This window comes from Malus domestica, chromosome 07 (assembly GCF_042453785.1).
Source record: "Malus domestica chromosome 07, GDT2T_hap1".
In the NCBI taxonomy this organism is placed as follows: Eukaryota; Viridiplantae; Streptophyta; class Magnoliopsida; order Rosales; family Rosaceae; genus Malus; species Malus domestica.
The window spans coordinates 10,692,893-10,715,233 of record NC_091667.1 but is presented as its reverse complement, the minus strand read 5'-3'; the positions used below and the strand labels follow the sequence as shown (position 1 = coordinate 10,715,233).

General features: G+C 36.9%; 1 protein-coding gene and 1 pseudogene across 1 annotated transcript; both read right to left on the bottom strand.

Moving 5' to 3' along the window:
* Window positions 1–1,621: 1,621 nt before the first annotated feature.
* Window positions 1,622–2,948, bottom strand: LOC114826480 (large ribosomal subunit protein uL6-like; annotated as a pseudogene).
* Window positions 2,949–14,752: 11,804 nt separating this feature from the next.
* Window positions 14,753–21,930, bottom strand: LOC103428464 (uncharacterized). Its single transcript, XM_029105548.2, has 7 exons — window positions 21,731–21,930; window positions 19,337–19,402; window positions 18,907–19,060; window positions 17,887–18,092; window positions 15,991–16,282; window positions 15,648–15,811; window positions 14,753–15,231 (listed from the first exon to the last, which is right to left on the bottom strand). Exons 2-7 carry the CDS (start codon window positions 19,350–19,352, stop codon window positions 15,041–15,043), a joined length of 1,023 nt encoding a protein of 340 aa, XP_028961381.2. The 5' UTR covers window positions 19,353–19,402; window positions 21,731–21,930; the 3' UTR covers window positions 14,753–15,040.
* Window positions 21,931–22,341: the final 411 nt, after the last annotated feature.

Below are 22,341 nucleotides of genomic sequence, written 5' to 3'. Positions count from 1 at the left end.
GTGTTTAGTTTACGAAACAGTGATAGTACTAGTGTTCGTTTGATAAATAGTCAATATTTAGTTTAAAAAACAGTGATAGTACTAGTGTTCCGTTTAAGAAATACTTAGTGTTTAGTTTACGAAACAATGATAGTACTAGTGTTCCGTTTAATAAATACTCAGTGTTTAGTTTACAAAACAGTGATAGTGCTAGTGTTCTATTTAAGAAATAGTCAGTGTTTAGTTTACGAAACAGTGATAGTACTAGTGTTCGTTTGATAAATAGTCAATATTTAGTTTACAAAATAGTGATAGTACTAGTGTTCCGTTTAAGAAATAGTCAGTGTTTAGTTTACGAAACAGTGATAGTACTAGTGTTCCGTTTAATAAATAGTCAGTGTTTAGTTTACAAAACAGTGATAGTACTAGTATTTAGTTTAAGAAATAGTCAGTGTTTAGTTTACGAAACAGTGTAAACAGTGATAGTACTAGTATTTAGTTTAAGAAATAGTCAGTGTTTAGTTTACGAAACAGTGATAGTGCTAGTGTTCTGTTTAAGAAATAGTCAATGTTTAGTTTACGAAACAATGATAGTGCTAGTGTTCTGTTTAAGAAATAGTCAATGTTTAGGTTTAGAGCCTGCAACAATTTTATTTCCCGCAAAATTTTCAACGGTATACGATTAACCCTCTATGATTTAGTCTACCAAATTAATATATGATAGTGCTGCTCATTGAACTTATATATGCATATTTACATTATATCATGTTTTTCTCCTCGATGTCTACCAAATTAATGGCTTAAGTGGACTTCTTCAATGAAGGCAGCAATAGCCTCTTCATTCTTTTCCTCCATGTCTGCCAAATCAATCTTAATAGGTTCCCAACATCCAGCAACATTCATTAGGCTCCATGTGAATGTCTTTGTTCTTTGTCCAATTATATACCCCTTGAAGGCTACATTATAAAATTAGATATCCAATTATTTTACAGGATATTGATAGAATTGAACACTGATTATTTCTTGAACTGAATACAAGTATTATCACTATTTCGTAAACTTAACACTAACTATTTCTTAAACAGAAAACGGGCACTATCACTATTTCTTAAACTGAACACGGGTACTATCGCTATTTCTTAAACTGGTTACATTGTGTGCATAACACATAAGAATGTAAAATGTGAAAGTTAAATCAAATAATAAATTGTAAGTAGTAGATTACTCTAATGAATAAGACAATTTCTCTTGAACTCACTGAGTAGTTGGTTCAAATATTTCATTTCTTCTTTAGCGTAATTTCTTGTAAATTATAATGATGAAAATTTATAATTAATCAAGTTCTTTAACATAATCGATCGATCTCTATTCGCTCTAAATGAAATGGGTTAAATCTCACTGTCTCAAATGGACATACATACGTAGGTACACACATAGTAGCAGTCAGTCCACACACACACAAAAACTACAAAAACAAATATTAATTCCTAAACTAAACAACGACTATTTTTGTTTAATAAAATTGAACATTAACTATTTCTAAAATTGAACATTAACTATTTATATAACTGAACACGAGTAAGATCACTATTTCTTAAACTAAACAACGACTATTTTTGTTATGCATGAAACAAAAACACAATTTCAAAACACCTCCAAATACACCACATAAATTTTCATTTACAAATTTATTATTTTCATTCACAAACTCACGACACAGCACCCCAAATGCACACATATAATGGCCAACCATCATCAAAGGTTTATAAACTACATCACAAAACAAATCCTTGAGAACATGAGATATTACAAACAAACAAAAAAATTAAACGAACCAAACTCTCATTTTTATTTTAGCATTCTAATGGCTTATTTTCCTAATCAATACAACTTTGCCTTAAATCTGCCTTCCATTCCAATCAATGCTTCCTCATTTTTATTTTAGTGATTACAAAAGGGAAGCTTTCCCTCAAGTACTTAAATCCATCAGTTTCTCCATTACTCCTCTATGAACTGAATCAAATATATCAACCATGACAGATATTTAATATTTTTCACTCTAATTTCTTACCAAAAACAGCAACACAATCAAACATTCAACAGAACCCGCAGCCCGCATCTACCCCTTGATATATTTTCTTCCACATGTACTTTTCAACAAAAGGAATAACTAGCCAATCCCATGAAGAAATTAAACTACATTCAGAAAGAACAAAAAAACTAACACCCTTCATTCCTCTGCAACAATGGTTCCCCTCTCGCTCACATAGATACCATCAAGAAACTTCCTAATATACAAGATGGCATTTCTGGTTGATCAGGGCACAAGATCGAGAAAAATTCATTTCCATCCAAGATGGGGTTATCCTTGACCTTTTCACATTGGGTGGTAGAAACATCATCATATCCACCTTACTCACCTTCTTTCAAAAAGTTACGTGTGTCAATCGACTTGGCCTCATTAGTGATGGAGGCATTGATAGAAAAATTAGCATACACAAACGCATCTTGTAGCGATACCCCTTGGTGATGTCGGTGATGAGATTTCCGATGTGGGAGAGAGCGGTGCGGATGGCGGGGCTGATTTTGAGGGAGCCGAACCAGGCCTTGAGCTTCAGCTTCAGCTTTCTGGTCTTATTCCCGTGAGGACCTCGATGACCTTAGCGTCGACCTTGATCTTGACACCGTCGGGGATGTCCATGGTCTCAGAGGAGAGGATGGTCATCATCTTCGCTGCTCTGGCTGTTTCTCTCTCTCTATCGCTTTGCAGCTCCGGTTGGTGATGAAAGGAGACGAGGAATTTGAGGTTATGGAGGCAGGGAATAGCAGAGAAGAAAGGAAGAGAGGATAAACGAACAAAGACTTGCCGTCAGGGCAAAATCGGAAATTTATAGTTTGGGCCATTTTAATTGGACTAGTTTAACATTGGGCTTTGTCCTAACCATTAAATAAAGTTATTACATGGTTTTTGGTTAACTTTCAAAGTTTTCAAGCCCTTTTCATTAGTTTTCTTAAAAAAAAAGATATACACTTATAAGAATTGGGGTTCAGATCCCCATGTGTTTGATGTTTTCTTCTAGGCCCTTGTTGAAACTGGGATACTCAATGAAGCAAGAAAGCTTTTTGATAAATTGTTGAGCTATGGGTTGGTTATCTCTGTTGATTCCTGTAATTTATTTCTTCATCGGCTATCAAGCACCTTTGATGGAATTGAGATGGCAATAAAAATTTTCAATGAATATCCCGAAGTGGGGGTTCACTGGAACACCATATCATACAATATTATCATTCATTATCTTTTTCGATTAGGAAAAATAAAAGAAGCCCACCCCTACAATAAAAAATTGAACATGGAGGACTTGTCTCTGACAACGCTTTCGAGCAAGCTCGGAAGGTCAATCTGGAGGCGACGGAGTCCGATGATGGTGTGGATACACTAATATACACCATAAGTTCATAGTCTCGCTCTTTTTTTTTTTTTGTTTTCAAGTTTTCATTTTCATTTTTCTTATGTAATTAATTTAAATGATTAGGGGATTACTATTAGGAGGAGATAGAAAGGGATGCAGCGTTTTGGAGAAATGCGATGAAATGATAAGCACGAGTTGAATTGATTCTACAAAAATGGTTGAGGATTGATGAACTGGTTTTACAAAAAATGGTCCAAGACAAGTTGAACTGATTCTGCAAAAATGGTGGATGACTGATGAACTGATTCTATGAAAATGGTCGAAGACAAGTTGAACTGATTTTGCAAAAATGATCGAGAACAGGTGCAACTGGTTTTGCAAAAATGGTCGAAGACTGATGAACTGATTCTGCAAAAATGGTCGAAGATGAGTTAAACTGATTCTGCAAAAATGATCTAGGACGGATTGAATTGATTCCGCAAAAATGGTCGATGATTGATTAAACTGATTATGCAAAAATGATCGAAGATGAGTTCAAATGATTTTGCATAAATAGTTGACGATGGGTTGAGCTTATGACACATTAATTTTGGAGTTGTGAGGGTGAGGTTATTAACAACCCGAAACCCTTAGGGGTATGATTGGTATTTTAAAACATTATTTCCATGTTTTTGTGCTTGGTTTAGCTGTTTTTATATTTTTGTCTCTCCTTAACATGTTTAAAAACTAGTAGAGTTCCTTAAAATATAGTGAAATTTTTTGTCTCTATATAAAGCTCCCTTGATTGTATATAGAATTTGTCATATGAGTATAGATACATCCAATTAACCTGTAATATAGGTTGATTTTATAAATTAAAAATAAAATCTGTAAATTGGGCTTAGAGCATAAAGAAGAAAAATAAAAGAAAATAAAAGAAAGAAGATAATTAGTCATCTTACAAACGAACAACAAACTCCGACATTTTACATGATGTTCAATTTAATGGGCGTCACGTTTAGACAAGCATTTAGGTTGGTTAACCACACAAGCCTCTTTTTGAACATACAAAACAGATTCGAAAGGGATAATAGGTTCATTAACATTAAAAACCACATGATTAGAATTACTAAAGGGAATTGTTATTGGCACTCCAAAAATCTCATTCTACACTCTAAACTTTCTATATTTGGAAAGAAAACACTTGTGAGGAGTGTAGAATGAGATTTTTGGAATGCCAATAACACTTCCCATACTAAAAATGAGTTTCACGTTATTCGAACCTAACAACATAGGTTCACTAGCAATAAGCATGTACGTCTATGTAATTGTTGACCCTAAAAACTACCTAGCCTACGTGGCACACATGCTGAGTTACTAATGAGCTAACTACGTCATTCGGTTGAATGCGGGGCGTGCCAACTCATCGACCGAGTTCGGCCGGGGAGTAAAATATGTTGATGTAGCGTTGGGCGTGTTGCTGACTTCTTGATCTCGCGACTACAACCGAGGAAGGAACATGTCTCGGCCTTCAAGTTCTAAAGCCTAAAGACAAACCTACTAGTTCTACAAAGTTCAATATCAAATTCGGCTCTCAGTGTGCCTAATGTAGTAACTTGGTAACACTTCATTTCGCCAAGAAGGCTGATGAGATGACCTCTTCCAACAAGGATGCGAAAATCCTTGCTGGTCGAGATTTGGATAAATAACCAGTCAATCTCAAAGCTATGCTGTTTATCCAAACTGAAGGTGTTCCTCGAGGTGCATAGACATCAAAACGTCTCTTTATACTGATTGTGCCTTAAAGTTCGCCGTCACATGCAATTGTGCAACCTTAATTTGCGTGCTTTTCGATCTCTTCACCTGGATTTTTAAATTTCACAATGATTATTAAAGATTTCGATCGGATTTTCCCTTCAAACCTTAGATCTAGGACTGTTGATTTTCTCTTTGTTAGTCTTTCCTTTAAATTTTGCCTATCTAATGTTTCTTCTATGCAGCCATCCTATGAGGTCTAGCTCGACGCCTATTTTTCCAATACATTCAGGATAACTGGTCCTTTTATAGCCCTGACCGAGTCCAATGCTCTAACCAAGCTTCAAGAGATTATGTCTCTCTCAGCTCTGCAAGTTCTCCAAAACAAAGGCCTCGACCTTGTGGAAGAATGCTTGAACAACCTTGTCGCTGATGGTCTGGTGAGCAATGAAAACGTCATTCACCTGACGATCGTTTCGGAGAGAATTCGGCTATACTTTGATATTTTTGAGAAAGCTCTTCAAACCGATGAGGACCTGAAGGTTGCAACGACCGCTCAAGAAGCTACCCTACCAGAGCTCGAGGCAATGAAGGCAAAGAAGGAGAAAATGGCCGACCTTGATCGTCAGATTGGTGAACTTCAATCCCAAAGGTCTGCCATTGCCTCGAGCTTGAGAAGGACTTCGAGGTAAATAAACCTCGGCTGGCGTAAAACAGATACAAATGCTGAAGGCTGACAAGAGGACTCGACAGGTTGAGATCACTACGGGCGAAGTAAAATGACTGGAGCTAAAAGCTACACTTGAAGCTTTCTTTCCTTCAACCGTATAGATTATATTCCCGATGCCGACTTGTGGGGCGGTTGACTTTTGTTGCATACATGTACTTTTTACTGACTTAATGAAATATTTCCTTATTCTTGCATCTCCCAAGTAATTGTATAATACTTTTTTAAAAACTTCCCATTGATTGACAACTTATGTATCAAACCAGTTCGATCCTTGAGATGGTATGCTCTTTTGCCAAGAACCTTGTGAATGATAGATGGTTCTTCCTAATCTAAGATCCTTGATCCTTATTGGCAACACCAATTGCTAGACTAAGTCATATTCGCCGAACGTCTTTTACTTTACTCGTTGATTATAAGCTAGCTCGACAATCTTTTTCTGCGCTGCTAGCAGGTTATAGGCATCAAGTCGAGCCTCTTATAGATCTTCCAAATCTTGCCTCATTGCTTGACTATATTCGGCCCTAAACAAACTGCTTTGTTCGATAATTAGCAATGAATTTATACTCAACTTGACCGGTAACATTACATCGTGCCTATAAGTTAAGGTATAATGAGTTGTCCCTGTTGTTGATCGAAGTGAAGTTTGATATGCCCATAATGCCTCATTTAACTTTAAAATGCCACATTCCAGGCTTTTCCTTCACCATTTTTTTTGAGAACATCAATCAAAACTTTGTTGCTTGCTTCGGCCTGCCCATTCGTCTGTGGACAATACGGCGTGGACTGTTCGAGCCAAATTCTCAAACTCGCTATATAGTCTTTAAACCTATCAGCCGTGAAAATCGTGCCGTTGTCCGTGATAATCATCTCTAGCACATCGAATCTTGTAACAATATTTTCTTCTACGAAATTGCAAACTTTTTTGGACGTTAACTTGGCGTACGATTTTACTTTAACCCACTTGGTGAAATAATCAGTCGCTACGAGTATCCACGCATGTTTCATTGATCTAGATGACAACATGATTTTGCCAATTACATACATGGCCCACCCTCTGAACGACCATGGTTTGGTGACCGAGTGAAACAATTCGGTCGGGATTTTCTGGATAAGCCCATGAATTTGACATTGTAAGCAACTCCATGCATATTTTATGCAAGGTTTTAAAATACTCGGCTAGAAATATCCGTGTCAGGGAGCAGCCAGTGCATTTTTCGGTCAGATTGATGAGCATGGCATATTTCTTCATGCACATCTGTAATAGCTTGAGCGGCTTCTTTTGGGTCGAGACACGAACAACAGACCATCATCGCCTTTTTTATACACACATTCTGATATACTACATAATTTGTAGCATGTATCGTTGTCTTGCAGTCGTGCTTGCCACCAAGATCGTCAAGGTACAGTACAATTGATTTTCTCGAATCATCTGGTAATGTCTTGACCGCGCAGATGTCTATAAGAACCTCTTGTTCGAGTAACGAAGGCAAAGACATAACTCGTGTCCGGATTACACTGTCCTGTTTGAGAGCTTGTTGATAAACTAAGGTCGGGTATGGACGCCGATCAACTGGTATGACCCGGCCTACCTCACCCCCCATGAGTTATGCTATAAAAGCTATTTGGGCTAACTCATATGCATCAGTATTCTAAATTTAAGAGATATGTTTAAACGTGATGCCTGCAAATGATTCGGCTAAATAGGTGGCGACCATATGATAGGGTGCCAGAGTACAACTCATGCAACGGAAAGTCCAATTGAGCTGGTTAATCACAAGTTCTGAATCGCCAAGGGCAAGCACCCAGGTTGCCTTTAAGTCATGAAGAATATTAAGGCCGATGACAAGGGTTTCGTACTCGGCTTGATTATTAGTACAATTGAAATATAGCTTGAGAGAAAAATACCATTTGTAGTGGTCAGGTGATTAGACCATAATGCCAATTTCTACGTCGTTGCCCCCAAAACCGTATGGAGAAAGATGCTAAGCTAAGAAACTGGCTAGAGCCTAAACTTTGATGGCTTTTTGGGCACGTACTGCAAACTAAATTTGGATATCGCCATTGTCCATTTCTCAATTTGACCTTTTGACTATTGGCCAAGTGAGCATGTATCGAATAACATCAGTTTGGGCAATGACTTGAGTAACTGAATGGAGCATGTAATGCCTGAGTTTAGACGCGGCAAAGAATAAAGTTAAGCAAAGTTTCTCGATCGCCGAATAATTCATCTCAGCCGAGTTAAGATTTTGGCTGAGATAAAAAATGGCCTGCTCTCGACCGGTGTCATTGTCTTGCGTAAAAAGACAACCAATGGATTCTTCAGCAATCGAGATATACAACTTCAGAGGTTTGTCGCGCCAAGGTGGCATAAGAACATGGGGTAGTAAGAGAGACCTTAATTTGTGTAAAAGCATCCTGTTGTTATTCTCGCCATTTGAAGGTTGGAATCCTTGAGTTTCAGGAGCGTGGAAAAAGCCTTTGTTTTTCCCGCTAAGTTAGAAATAAATTGACGAAGAAAATTGATCTTGCCAAGCGAGGATTGCAATTGCTTCTTGGTTGTCGGGGGTGGGGCCCCAATGATCGCATGAGCCTTGTTCTTGTCTAACTTGATGCCTTGATGATGCACAAGAAAACCCAGGAAATTTCATGCAGATACGCCAAAGGCACATTTCGCGAGGTTCATTTTAAATTAGTTTTGGCGCATACAAAGGAAAGTTCGTCGAAGATCATCTAAATGTGTTCGGCCAGCGTTTCGACTTGACTACAACATCATCGATGTACACTTGAACAATTATGCCAATCAGGTCATGAAAAATGGTATTCATGGCATGTTGATATGTGGCGCCGTCGTTCTTAAGTCTGAAAGGCATAACGACCCATTTGTAGGTCTCGAGTGCCCCAAGGCATCGAAAAATGATTTTATGGACATCGACCTTGGTGATGAAAATGTGATTGTAACCAGCGTTGCCGTCCATGAAAGATAGAATCTCGTGGTTTGCTGCAGCGTCGATTAACAAATCTGAAATTGGCATTGGGTATTCGTCTTTGGGAGTTGCAAAATTTAGATTACAAAAATTAATGCAAATGCGTAACGCACCATTTTTCTTTAAGATTGGACGATATTCGCCAACCATTCGACGTATCGAGCTGTCTGAATAAAGCCGGATTTTAGAAGTTGAACAAGTTCATCTTTTATACGTAGTACGTGTTCGAAAGGGTTTACAGCCCGCTTTGATACGTAGTTCGTGTTCGACCAGTGTTCGATCACGACATGCATTTCATGGTAGCTCCAAGCAAAACAATCTTTAAATTCCTCAAGTAATTTACAAAGTTCGGCCTTCATGGATGAAGGCAATAAGGTGCTAATAAATAAAGGTAAAGGTTCATTAGCTATTCTGACATTTATTTCTTCCAAAAGGTATTTCACTTCAGGCCGATTATCTTTGAGCTCGGCTGGTGCAACTTGGACTTTATCTAGTGACAAGATTGGGCCATCACCTCATTCGACGATGAACTCTACTAAGTTCACGCCAAAATTCGGCTGCTTGGAAATGGTATACAAATGGGTCAGTAGTCGTTCCATAATAGATGAAACTGCGGCTTTGCGTCTGTCCTGTTTTGTATCAGTCATCTAGGTCGGTCAACCCAAGCCTCGTCGAGTCGTGATGAATAGTCTCGGCGCCAACCTTAATGTCTTTCTGAACAGAGATTGGGGTTGGCTGTCATTCTTTGTTGAAACTTTGTATGGTGATATAGCTGACTTGGTCGTTATAATAGTGGGCTTCAATCATGTTAGCCTCGAATGACTGATTGTTGGCCAGATGAACTACAACCGATTTGCTATCCCAAAAGATAAGGACTTGGTATAGCGAAGAAGGGATACAACCACGACCTAGCAATGCCTTGTACTCGGTCTTCGAATCGACTATAACGTGGTTATGTAAGTTTGATATGCGATATTTACTTCCAAAGGAAACGCTATTTTAGTTTGAGACTTTTCGCCTACAAAGCTACTCATGGTCACGTCTGATGGGATGAGCTAACCTTTAGAGTTTCACAACGCCTTCATAATGGAAACAGGCATGATGTCGACTATTGCTCCACAATCGACGAAAACTTTGGATATCGGATACCCTTTGATATGGGCCGTTACATATAATGGCTTCAAATGATGAAGGTTGATGGCCAAAGAATGGGGAAATAGTTAGGCTAAGGCTGCTATAAGCTTGTCTTTCTTGCTAATCATATCGACTTCTTCGGTGGCCACGAAGTCGATTTGCGTGGTCTATTTGGCAACCAAATCACCATCTAAAAAACTTGGTTGAGAGGTGGTTGGTTGGAACTCAGCAAATAGGACATGGACTATGCTGATTTCCATGTTGTCGAGTACCAAAGAGCCCATTGGGTCACGACCCTCGTCTTCTGGATTATTTGGAAGAATGTCCTGATCTTGGGTTGAGCCAATAACATCATCTTCAGCCACAGGTAAAATATGTTTACCTGGTGTTGGCTTGGCCATTTCATCCTCAACTTTGACAACTGGTTCGATTAATGGTGAAACTTGATCCTAGGCTTGCAATGTCTTGCGAGTTCGTTCTTGATATACGATGCGAGCATCTCGTGTGTCTAGATAGGCGTTTAGCCTTTCGACGAGATCGGTTTTTATGTTCGTGAAGCCGAAATAAAGATACGGCGGAAAAAACCTCAAAATAATGTCGCAAGTATTGCAAATCATCTAAAGAGAATGAGATGTCTCTGCAGGATCTAAATCGGTATATGGATCCACATTGAAGCCAAGAACACTAGCTTCACGAATGTGCTGAAACCTGGCCTTCATTCCCAAATCCGACCACTTTTGAATAATTTGTTTGGCTTTAGGGCCTGTCAAGGCTAAATCAAGAGATTCCTGGCATGCCTTTGGGAGGCTATATAGGTTGTTTGTCGAATTTTTCTTTTGAAATTCTCGCATGTATTCTAGAGCCTCACCAAAGAATGGTGGATGACGATTTTGTTTGACTTTAATCAATGGCTTTTGTGGTGGTGGTGGAGGAAGCTTGCTCTCGGCCTCATTCTTGAAATGCTCGATGAGAACTTTCATCTCTTTAGGCTGAAGAAGGAGTTTGATTCGTCTCTTAAACTCTTCAATCTTATTTTCAAAATCGCAATCAATTACCTTTTTTCCTTAAGGCAATTCAGTCATGATTGCCGGAGTTTGTCGACTATCCTTTTTTTTATGTCGTTTCTTTAAGTCGCCATTTTGTGATTGAAACTTCCTGAGCTGCTCATTGATGGGCCATGTAGTGTATTCTTTGTCAGCTACGTTTCTAAGACTTGGACAAAACATCTGGGTTGTGTCTGGGAACTTTAGTTTGCCATTGTCGATCTAGCTTTGGATGGCATCACAGAATACGACACAGTTATTTGTTGTATGCTTGTTCGAGTTGTGATGGTTGTATATTTTCCCTTCTAAATCTTGGCCTTGGGAATGTCATGCCTCGGCCGAAGCTTAATGATCTTTGCAAGTAATAGTGTCGAAGATAGCATCAGCCTTGGTTATGTTAAAAGTGTACACCTTTTGACGTTTTGACAGTTGCTTTGATGGAGGCCTAGCGTTTTGACGTCATTGGAACTAGCGTGAGCTAGTGCCTTGCATATATAAGGTTTGTCAATTACTATCTCGGTCATGTCTATACTAACATATTGGGACTCGTCACATCCGGCTGAAGCATAATTAACTGTTGGATTCTTATAGATCGTCCTACGGGTTTGGGGTTTTCGAGATTTTCCCTTCTTTGAGCAAGTAATCATATTACTCGATGTGCTGAGCCAACTCATACATATCTCAAAAGTTTGCCACTAAGAATTTCTTCTTATATTCCACATCTAGGCTGTTCTGGGCGAACCTAACAAATTCAACCTTGGGGAGTGGTACTCGGCACCAATTCTTGGCTAATTTGAACCTGGTAAGAAATTCCATTGGAGAATCATCGGTTGACTAAGCCATTCTAGCCAGATAAGATACTGACACTTCCATTCTAGGTCGATAGAACTCATGAAACTTTTCGACCATCTCCTCCCAGTTTTGTATAGAATTGGTGGAAGGTTGATGTACCATGCGAACGTCGTGCCTGTGAGCAAAAAATTAAACAGTCGCGATTTGTGGAAATCACTATTGGCATTTCTACATTGAGAAATAAATCTAGCCACGTGTTCCAATGAGGACAATGACGACTCTCTAGCGAAAAGACTAAAATCTGGGATCTCGAATCCTCGGGGATTCTCAAACCTTTCAACAAATGCTGGATATTGGTGGATAAATTTTGGGAATTTCAACCTTTTTTTCCAAGCCGTGTTGATTATTCTCTAGACTTCAACCATATCAACAGATGTGGTTTATGCTCGCGGCCAAATTCAGCTGAACTGGTGCTTGGCTCACCTTATGTTTTTTTCAAGATCAATTGTTCTTGGCCAAGTGAATCCTATCTCAGCCTACATCGGTGGCAACTTCTCCCCTCCCAATATGGTATTCTTTAAAAAGGGAATCAGATTGGGCTGATTGATAACCCCCCTTTTGTGGGGTATGTTAACTAGGATTTCAAGTAAATTATGAATTGCCGAGGTGTCCTTGTGCATTGTGTCATATAAACTTTTCACTTCTCGGCTACATATTAGCTCAAACTGCTGAGATTATTCTTCCAACCATCATCGAAGGAAAGATTTAGATTGTGTACCATAAATCTCATCTTATTCGTCGTCGCAATCTTCTGCCAAGACTTCAATAAAACCATCTTTCGCCATCCTAGTAGTTTGGGTGATTACCATGGCGTCATGGCTCTGGCCGCCAAGATTAATTTCCATTTCTTGATGAGCCATGTTTGCGGCTTTAGGTGTCACGGCAACAGGGGAAGCCTGTGCCTATGACGTACCATCTTGTACTGGACTTTGAACTATATGTGGTAAACTGGCAGTCGATTTACCCATAATTGCTTTCTTTTTGATTGACGGTGTCTCAATGGTTATGAACTTCATAGCTTTAGCACTAGGTCCCACTGGGAATGCCAAAATGTTGACCCTAAAAACTACCTAGCCTACGTGATGCGCAGGCTGAGTAACTAATGTGCTAACTATGTCTTTCGGTTGAATGCAGGGCGTGCCAACTCGTCGGCTGAGTTCGATCGGGGAGTAAAATATGTTGATGTGGCGTTGGGTGCACTGCTGACTTCTTGATCTCGCGATTGCGGCCGAAAAAGGAATACGTCTCGGCCTTCGGGTTCTAGAGCCTGAAGACAAGGTTGCTAGTTTTGCGAAGTTTAATATCAAATATAGCTATCAGCGTGTGGAATGTAGTAACCTGGTAACACCTAACTTCGCCGATAAGGCTGATGACATCTTCCAACAAGGACTCAGAAATCCTTGCTGGCCAAGACTTGGATAAATAACCAGTTGGTCTGAAAGCAGTGTTATTTATCTAAACTGAAGGTGCTCATCGGTTGGCTGATTCTACAGTTCCAGTGTTATTTGTCTAAATTAAAGATGTTACCGGTTGCCTTCACAGTGCTGTCTATCCAAACTGAAGATGTCTTGGCGGGGAAAAAGAAAATAAAAATCTCAAGGTGTTTGAGAGGTTTGCGCATGGCAGTTGTGTGTTGAATTGGAGGGGCTGTGAATGATGCACTCCCTTTTCTATTTATAATGGTAATATCCCTAATGGCTGAGGTAAAATTTCACTCAAATTAGAATTCCTTAAGCCAATTTGATTAAGTTTCGACAAATCCTAACTCCTACAGGATTCTGAACCAGGCTCCTTAATTGCTCAGATTCAACCCTTTGATCCTCAGCATTTTCCCGTGATTCGAAGTATTCTTAACCTTTGAAGAATCCTTATTGCACCAGGATTCGACCACTTCACCCTTATCCATGTAAGACCATCTTCTGATAAGATCCGGCCGAACTCTACTAGACTTGGCACAGGACAAAGAATATTCCCGATGTTCCTCCCTGGGCTGGTAACGATTCTAAGCTTGGCCCAAAGTGTTATTTTGGACCCAAACAGTAACAAACCCATAACATATATTCATTAATTTTAGTAATCCTCTCCATTGACTAATTATTCGTTGTAAGGAAGGGGTAGATAAAATGACCGTGCCATTAATTTTATCAAATACAGAAACCAATCGATAAAACTTGGTTTGGATTTAGGGATGAGGTGAGGTATTGTTAAGAGTCGATGGCTTGTGGGGTAAATGTTACAACATATTAAAGAAATGGACCGGAAACTACCCCTTGTTTTCGCTATGCTTGTGTTTGGCACTCCTTCCTCATAGATCTGCATATCGAAAATAAATAAAAAAAGATTTCTTATGCAGTATAAATATTTGATTTTTTTAGCATTTTTAACGGTTTTTTAACGAATTGTTTAAGATTGTTAAAGGAGATAAACATGGGGACTAAATTGATCAAAATGAAACACATTGACTAAATTAAGCGATATGGTGAAAAATAGAGACCGGTTTGACATTGAAGCCTATAAATTATCTATATTATTACCAAGAGAACATGGCTTGGCAATTATTTTCTCAAAATACCAAGCATGTCCCTGCTTTTCCTTCCTTCCCCTTATTTTTAATAAAAAACATTTAAATAATACGGTTATAATAGTAATTTACTTAAAATATCAAAATAAAATGTAATTCTTCACTTTTTTTTATTTTTCTCCCACTTTTTCCTCACTAAGATTTTCCCCCCACATGTATAACATGTGCGAGATTTGCAAATTGGAGTTTAAAACGGATTTAGCATTTACAAATTATATTCTTATTTTTAACTCGTATACAATTTTTTTAATTGCGAGAGCAGACAAAATTTATATTTGTCGAAGTCAAACATAACAAGTAACTAATAAAGTTCAAACAGTACTTGATACAATCTTCGCAGTTTGAGCACCCGCATATACATATATGGCATGGAATACGGTTCACATATTTTGAAGAAGCATGCATGTTTATTTTACGAGGCAATTACATTTTTATACTATATTAGTGTACCACATGATATAGCAAATGATTCATATAACTAACATCTAATGAGATAAATCCATTAATTGACATGATATGAACACACCACTTGCCAAATCATATGGTACACCAATGTGATACATAAAAGCGGTCTCCCTAGCATTTTTCTTATTTTACTTGATCACTAGTATAGGCGTTTTGTTTGTTGTTGCAGGAGCTTTAGCCACAGATATAGCAAGGATTTCAACTTCAACAGATAATGCATCATCCTGAATGAATCCTTTCGATGAGTCCTGAAGAGTTTTAAGTGGCATGAAGCTTTGACAACCATGTTCGCAGTTTGATGAACTGAACCAATGACTAACTGAAACAAGAAACTAAATTTTTAAGAGAAGACAATATATACTTGCATGCCAAGTAATATTTTTCTTTAATAATACTTGTGTTCTGACCCACTTTCTGGGGAATTTTTTTTTCAACAAAATCAAGTGACCTACACACATTAGGGTTGTATAAAAGTCAGTAGTTGTTTATTCTAAATTTTAATTTTTTAAGAGAGCTGTTATTGACACTATAAAAAATTCATGTTGCGCTATTCTTTTATACTTTTAAATTAATGCAGAATTTGAACGTAGATGAGTGCAAAATAACTTTTTAAAGTGCTAATATAACAGTATCCAATCAAAATTAATGAATTATTTTTTTCTCCAACTGGAGTTGATAAGTCTTGACTCATGAGGAAGATGACAGCAAACATAGGTGTAAATTTAGTGGTGTTACCTGTTTTTTCAATATTGTCATGGCGGACTTGATCCAATACCCTAAGCTTGAATTCTGCACAAATACTCGGAAAAGTCTTCAAATCTTCGGTTGATCGTAAGAAAAGTGATAGTGATTTGTCCTTCTGTTTCTTCCCTTCTCCTCTCGGACACACCCTTAACTTCCTAGCAGCGTACGGAAAAAAAGAATAATAAAGTGATAATTAATCATTATCCCCACAGTTAGGTATCAAATTCGCCATTTATATGAGAGAATCCAAGTGGAAAAAAACACTATTAAACTGGAATACTAGTTACAAAAATCTAAGTCAGTTGATTTCTGCATATATGTATATTTTGCATACCATTTTCTTCCTTGAAGAGTGAATTCTGGAGATAAATACTCCGGGTCATGTTTTGATTGGAAGCTCTCCAGTCTAAATTGGGCAGCACGCATGGGATTTGTAGGTTTCCAAAGGATAAATGGTTCTTTAGAGATTTTCCTGTTGTTTTTATGAACAAAAACCTCGGCCCCAAAAGTGCAGCAATCATTGAAAAGGTATCCCCGAGATTCGAATGTTGAACGAGGAAGAAATTTTGCAAAACCCCACTCCTGAGTCCTCCGCTCGTTAAATGGCCTTACTTTTCCAGAACCATCTGTAGTAATAAGCATGAAGATTGAAATGTAAATTAGTATGTATACATAGGGTTACACAATGCCATGAGGGGTGACAATCGAATTAGATTTCTTTCTGGCTAGTGTTTCGATAAGATGCTCAGATATTTTGGTTGACTTGAAAGAGATTTCACACGTCTTTTTTAACTTCTCATACGCCCCTATTTATTTATGGCTTTCGAATTGAACAAATCTAACGAAAATAACAAACATGATTAAACACAAGTGTATGAAAGGCTAAAAAAAATGTCTTTGACCTATCCAGTAAGACTGGTCGAGGCCAGCGCAACTTCAAAATTCTTAGGTCCACTACTTTGTGCTCTCGGTCTAGTTTGGTTAAGCCAAAGGTAAAGTTAATTCAGGAATCATATATACCTTTCAGAATTTGGTAGGGGTGGGTTCGGTTTTTTGCCAAAACCGAAACCAAACCGAAATTTCGGTTCGGTTCGGTTCATTTTTTTTTCGGTTCGATTTTTTCCGGTTCGGTTTTGGTTCGGTTTCGGTTTTTTGTTTTGTTTTTTTAAAAAAAAATGAAAAACATTGATATTTTAAATTTTAACATATCCAACACAATCATAACATAAGCATTCTAACTAGAATCAAAGATAATGAAAATAAACATTTAAAGTTGAACTAAAATCATCAATCAAGTCTTCCAAAGTCCAAACTAACAACCTCACAACACAAAAATCGTACAAATGACTTAAAAAAGTTAAATTGTATGATGTTGTTCAAAGATCAGGGTTGTTTGCTTGTAACTGCATGTTGACAACTTGATTAGTAAAAGTAATGCGTGGGTGGATTTATTTAGTGTGTGTTGAATTTTTTTTCCATAACAAATTACCCAAGTAATCTACCTGAAATAAATGTTTATGGATTCTGTTACATGTTATATGAAAGTAGATTTGGAAAAGAAAGCTGTGGCAGAAGGAGACAGTGCTATGGAGATGGATATAGGTACTTCAAGAGGAGGTTTGGTTCCGGAACCTTATATGGGGGAGAAATAATAGGTTAGGGTTTAGAGTTTTTATAGGCCTTTTTTAATATTTTGAGCTTAAAGTTTGGCAACACATTGGGTTTAACACATTTTAATTTACAAATTGGGTTTAAAAAATAATATCCAAAACAAATAATTAAATAAAAAAATTAATTTAATTAATTCGGTTCGGTTCGGTTTGGTTCGGTTTCTAGATCACTAAAACCGAACCGAATCGAAACCGAACCGAACCAAAAGAATTCGATTCGGTTCGGTTTTTTCAATTCGGTTTGTTTTTTTTCATTCGGTTCGGTTTTTTCAGTTTCGGTTTGGTTTGGTTTTCGGTTTTTTTCGGTTTTCGGTTTTTTGAACTCACCCCTAGAATTTGGTATTAAATCATTTTTTTTTAAAGGAATGAGCTGGTGGTAAAACCACGACAGTCTATTATTTCAGAAGCCGGAAAGATTGGGATTTGGTATTAGATAGTTCATATCAACATGTGGGATGAACATATTAGTCAACATTAAAACTTGTTATGGGATGGGATGAAAGAATAATAGAATAGAATACATATGCAGCATTAATTAGATAGGTATTTGGTATACGTACCTTCGACGGTCAAGTATTTGTCCTCCACACTTTTATTATTAAATACAAACAGTCTAAAAGTGGCATATACGTCGACCGGCTTCCTAGATCCAGGAAAAATACTTCTTAACGTCAATGAAGTAGAAGGATTTGTAGATGCTAATGCCAAGTAGAGGGAAATATAGCCCTTCCCATCTATTGTTTCATTTGGGTAAAGTGACAACCTCCTACAACACAAACTTACAATTATTCAACTACATATTCAAAGGGGCTAACATCTTTGATAAAGGACTAAAATCAAATTCAATTCAACTAATACTTAGTTTCAATCTAAAAAGCATCTTATGCACTGAATCTAATTTATCTATGTATCAGTCCATTTTTATTGAGGTATCCTTCAAATACACTGATTTAATTGAGAGAGACCTTTGTTAACTTTTTTAATGATCTGAACGGTAGCGGTGGCTCGGAAAACCAATAACCAAAAATTATTAGTTCAATTTTGGTTTTGGTGGTTCAAAAACTAAACCGAACCGAATAAGATATAAATCATTTATTTATTTATTTATTTGGTTGCGTATTCATTTTCCAAGTTCAATTCCAAGTCAACTATAGTCTAATTTCAATCCAAGGCTAGGTAAACTTAACTTTAGGCTCAAATATGTTGAAAACCTTATTCTCTATATTTGTATCTTCATTTTCTCTCCAATTTCTAGTTTAAAAGGAAAAAAGGAAGAAAATTGAAAATAACGAAATTGAACCGAGATACAAATTGTAAAAATCAAACCGCTTCGAATAGTAATTTCAGTTTAGTTTTCGATTTTGACAAATAACCAATCTGAATAAAACCGAACACACCCCTACCAAACGGTCTATATTTCAATTCATCATTTATAAATTGTCCTTTGCAAAAAAATAAATAAACAAAAAAATCATTTCGATATCTCTTTCATTAAGCACGAATATATGAGAATGCATATAATTTATTCACCAAAAAAAGATCATTCCTAACAAGTCAATGAAGAAAAGAAATTAACCCACCATTTGTATCCACCAGCTTCAAAGACACTTGACTCATATATTTTTGCTTGCGGGTTTGATAGTAAGGAGTAAGGCTTTATTTCCATCGTAAAGTGATCTGGCGGAAAGGATCTTTCGTATCTTTTAATATTCTCTGGAATATCTCCAACTCTATCTGTACATGCAAAAGCAGAAGAAAATTAGGGCAAAGAGCTGGTACTCTCTCAAACGTCAATTGTTGACAATACAAAAAATAATATCATTTTATGCAGTGTTTCTTCAATGGGGCGTAATAGTTATATGAAAAATGAATGAATTAATATTGAAATTGAAAATCTAATTTGTGGAAATCAAATTTAATACTAAAACACCCGTAGCACTGTGTGTTACGTAGTATTGAAGCCAAAACCCATTTTATGATAAGGAAACATTTAGCTAGTAAAAAACATACCAATTCCTTTTGCCATTGCAGAATACGAGTTATCAAATGCAAACTGACTCAGCTGATGATGGATTACTGCAGAGTTAAGGCAGGGTCATATATATGGAGATAGAGAAAGACAACAAACAAAATTAAAATAAAACGACGCTGTGGTTGACTTTACTATAAGGTCTATTCAAATACACTGGCCAAATATAATTTCTATTAAAATATAGTGATGTTAAGCCTTCTCAAGTGTCTTATTTTACCACCTATTTTGAAATAATAACTTTATTGACAAATGTATCCTAATATAAAATGACTTTAAAAAACCTAAAGACCAACCAATCATGTCTTACCTCATAATTATTAGATATATTGACAAAGAAAACCTAAAATATCATAAATAAGAAAAGGCAAAAAAACATGATAAATCCCTTCACCTCCACAAGCTTTACTGGGAGAGATTTTTCAGTGTGACCGGTACACGAGATGGTACATCACGTGTCACTATACATATGAGGGGATATGTGTGCTAAAAAGTTAATAGGAAAACTAATGAAAAGAGCTTGAAAACTTTGAGTTTTAATGATAAGGAAAAAATAAAGAGTAAAGTGAATAGTTCCAGAATTGACTTTTTAGTGTAAAAATATGATTTTTCGTTAAAGTGAACAGTACCAGGTGTTTTTCGTTAAAGTTCCCAAAGTTAATAACTTAAAAATTAAAAATTTCCACCACTCCTATTAAAATACGTGGTATATCATTTGTGTTTCCGTCACAACTAAAAATTTCTCCTTTATTGGGAGAGATTTTTCAGTGTGACCTAATTTATCAGGAAGAAGTGTACAATTGGCATGATGTGGCAAAACGGACAGAAATTGTTTATTACCGTGCTTTGAAATGCTCAAATCCATATCTTTTACAACGCCTCTCACGGTGTGTTTTCAGAATTTACATCTAAATTGCATGCTCATAGAGATGTTTGGCTGAGTCTGGTTCTTAGAACAAATTCATTGTGCATAGAAATGTGATCATCTATTCTCTACATCACATCATTTGGGGGTGAAAAGGATGCATCAGTGGTTATTTTTGCATTCTAAAGGCTGAATGTTGCATCTCTAGATCCATTAGCTTAGTAATGATTGCAAGCTGGAGTGGGAGAGCAAGTCTTTGTCTACTGTTTTTGTTATTAATTAAATGGGATGGCGATTTTTAGTTAAGCTGCCTTAATTGGATGCCAAGACGTAAACTTGATCAGGAGGCAGTGATGTTTTGAGAATGCAAAAACATCTTAGGGGCAAGGGTTGCTAATTGCTTAATTTGTTTATTGTAGATACCTCTGGCGTGGAGCTTAGGCTGGAAACATTTTCTGCTTGGTGCCGTGGCTGAGGATTTGGGGGTGTTTTGTAGTTACAATTCTGGGATTTTTTTGGGGAGGGGGATGCTGTCTGGTGATATTTGGAGTTCTTGGTAATGGTGATTTTTTTTAAAAAATTATAATAATTTTTCAAAGCAAGGAAAATTTGAAGAAGAAATATGTAGGGTTATTTTGGAAATAATGGTGCATGGGAAAAGAGTTTATGTATTTTTCAACTTTTTATGGTGGGAATAAACATAAGGTGAATGGGAAAATAAACCATTAGGATGGGTATAACACTACTCTTAGAATAAATTGATTATGTAAGAGAGCTGTTATCTCGTCCTAATGTTTTATTTCTACACCACCTGTTTATTAAAAATTTTAATGACCAATTTATCCTCTTGTAAAATGTCATATAAGGACGGAGAAAAAACAAAAGCAAATCGTTCTCTTCTACCCACACCCCTTAAAAACTTGTAAGAGAAATTTTATTTGAACTCATATAACCTTTTTGTATACTTAGCTTACTTTTTACACTCATATTAATTTTATGGCACGATTACGTAAAGGTAATCGGAATAGGAAACGGAATTGAATTCCGATTACGAAATACTCCGGTGATTACCAAATTTAAGGAAATCAAAATTTAGTGGGTCTCACACAAATTTTGGAATCCAATTCCGAAATTTGGAGGAATTAGACTCCTAAAAAGTAGATGGTATTTGGATTCCGGAGGATTGAGGGAGTGAGGAATCCATTTTTCTTACCCATTGTGCCCTCGCATAAAAGTTGAAATTCCAAATAAACCCAAGCTCTCGTCCCCAGTGTTATCCCTCTCCTTCTCCCTCACCAAACAACAGCAAACCCAAAACCAATTTAAAGAAAAATCTGAACAGAATCGACAGCTCATACAAATGAAAAGGATTGAGAGGAACTCACTCAACATGAAAGTATTCTAAACGAAAAAAATGGGAAATTGATTCGGAAGCTGGCATCAAAATTCGAGGAAACCCATGTACTTGGATAATTCCAATGATGGATGATCAGATGAGAGAAGCACGTACCTCAATCAAACAAAATCGAGGGTAGCAGTTGGATTGAGGAAGATCGAATGGAATCGAGGACGCAAGAATCAAAGACCTCTTCTTCCTCTCAGTCTCCAAGTCGTCCTTTCTTCTGTCTCTCTCTTACTTTCCTTTTTCTTTTTCTGTTTTCTATTTTTCAATACTATGTAGCACACTTTTAAATTTGTGTCGTGTTGAGGCAAGTATACAACATATGCACATCCAATAACTTTATATGAACATAATTTACTTATTCAACTGAATAAGTAAACAACTTATATGGACTCAACATCATTCCTACTCCAATTTCAGACAGTTTTAGTAAATAACTTCAACAGGAATCTGATTCTGATTCCACTTCATTTCAATTCCTCTTCGATCCAATTCCTCTAAATCTGATTATGGATTAGTAAACGCGCCATTAGTGAAACTATCAATATCTCTTTAGACCATATTTACTACCTAAACTACTCTTACAAACCCAATTCAATTTGTAATTTATCTTAAACCCATTTAAAAAAATAAAAAAGCAAAAATCAATGCATTTTCTACACATCCTCTCGTTCCAACAATTGCTTTTTGATGGAGTCTTCATCAACCTCTACAGCGTT

What these genes read in the sequence shown, in the direction of transcription:
- LOC103428464 (XM_029105548.2), bottom strand. An exon ending in GAAGCTGGTGGATACAAATG is followed by an intron (nt 18,093 to 18,906) that starts GTGGGTTAATTT and finishes TTTGTGTTGTAG; the next exon opens with GAGGTTGTCACTTTACCCAA. An exon ending in CAAATACTTGACCGTCGAAG is followed by an intron (nt 16,283 to 17,886) that starts GTACGTATACCA and finishes TTATTACTACAG; the next exon opens with ATGGTTCTGGAAAAGTAAGG.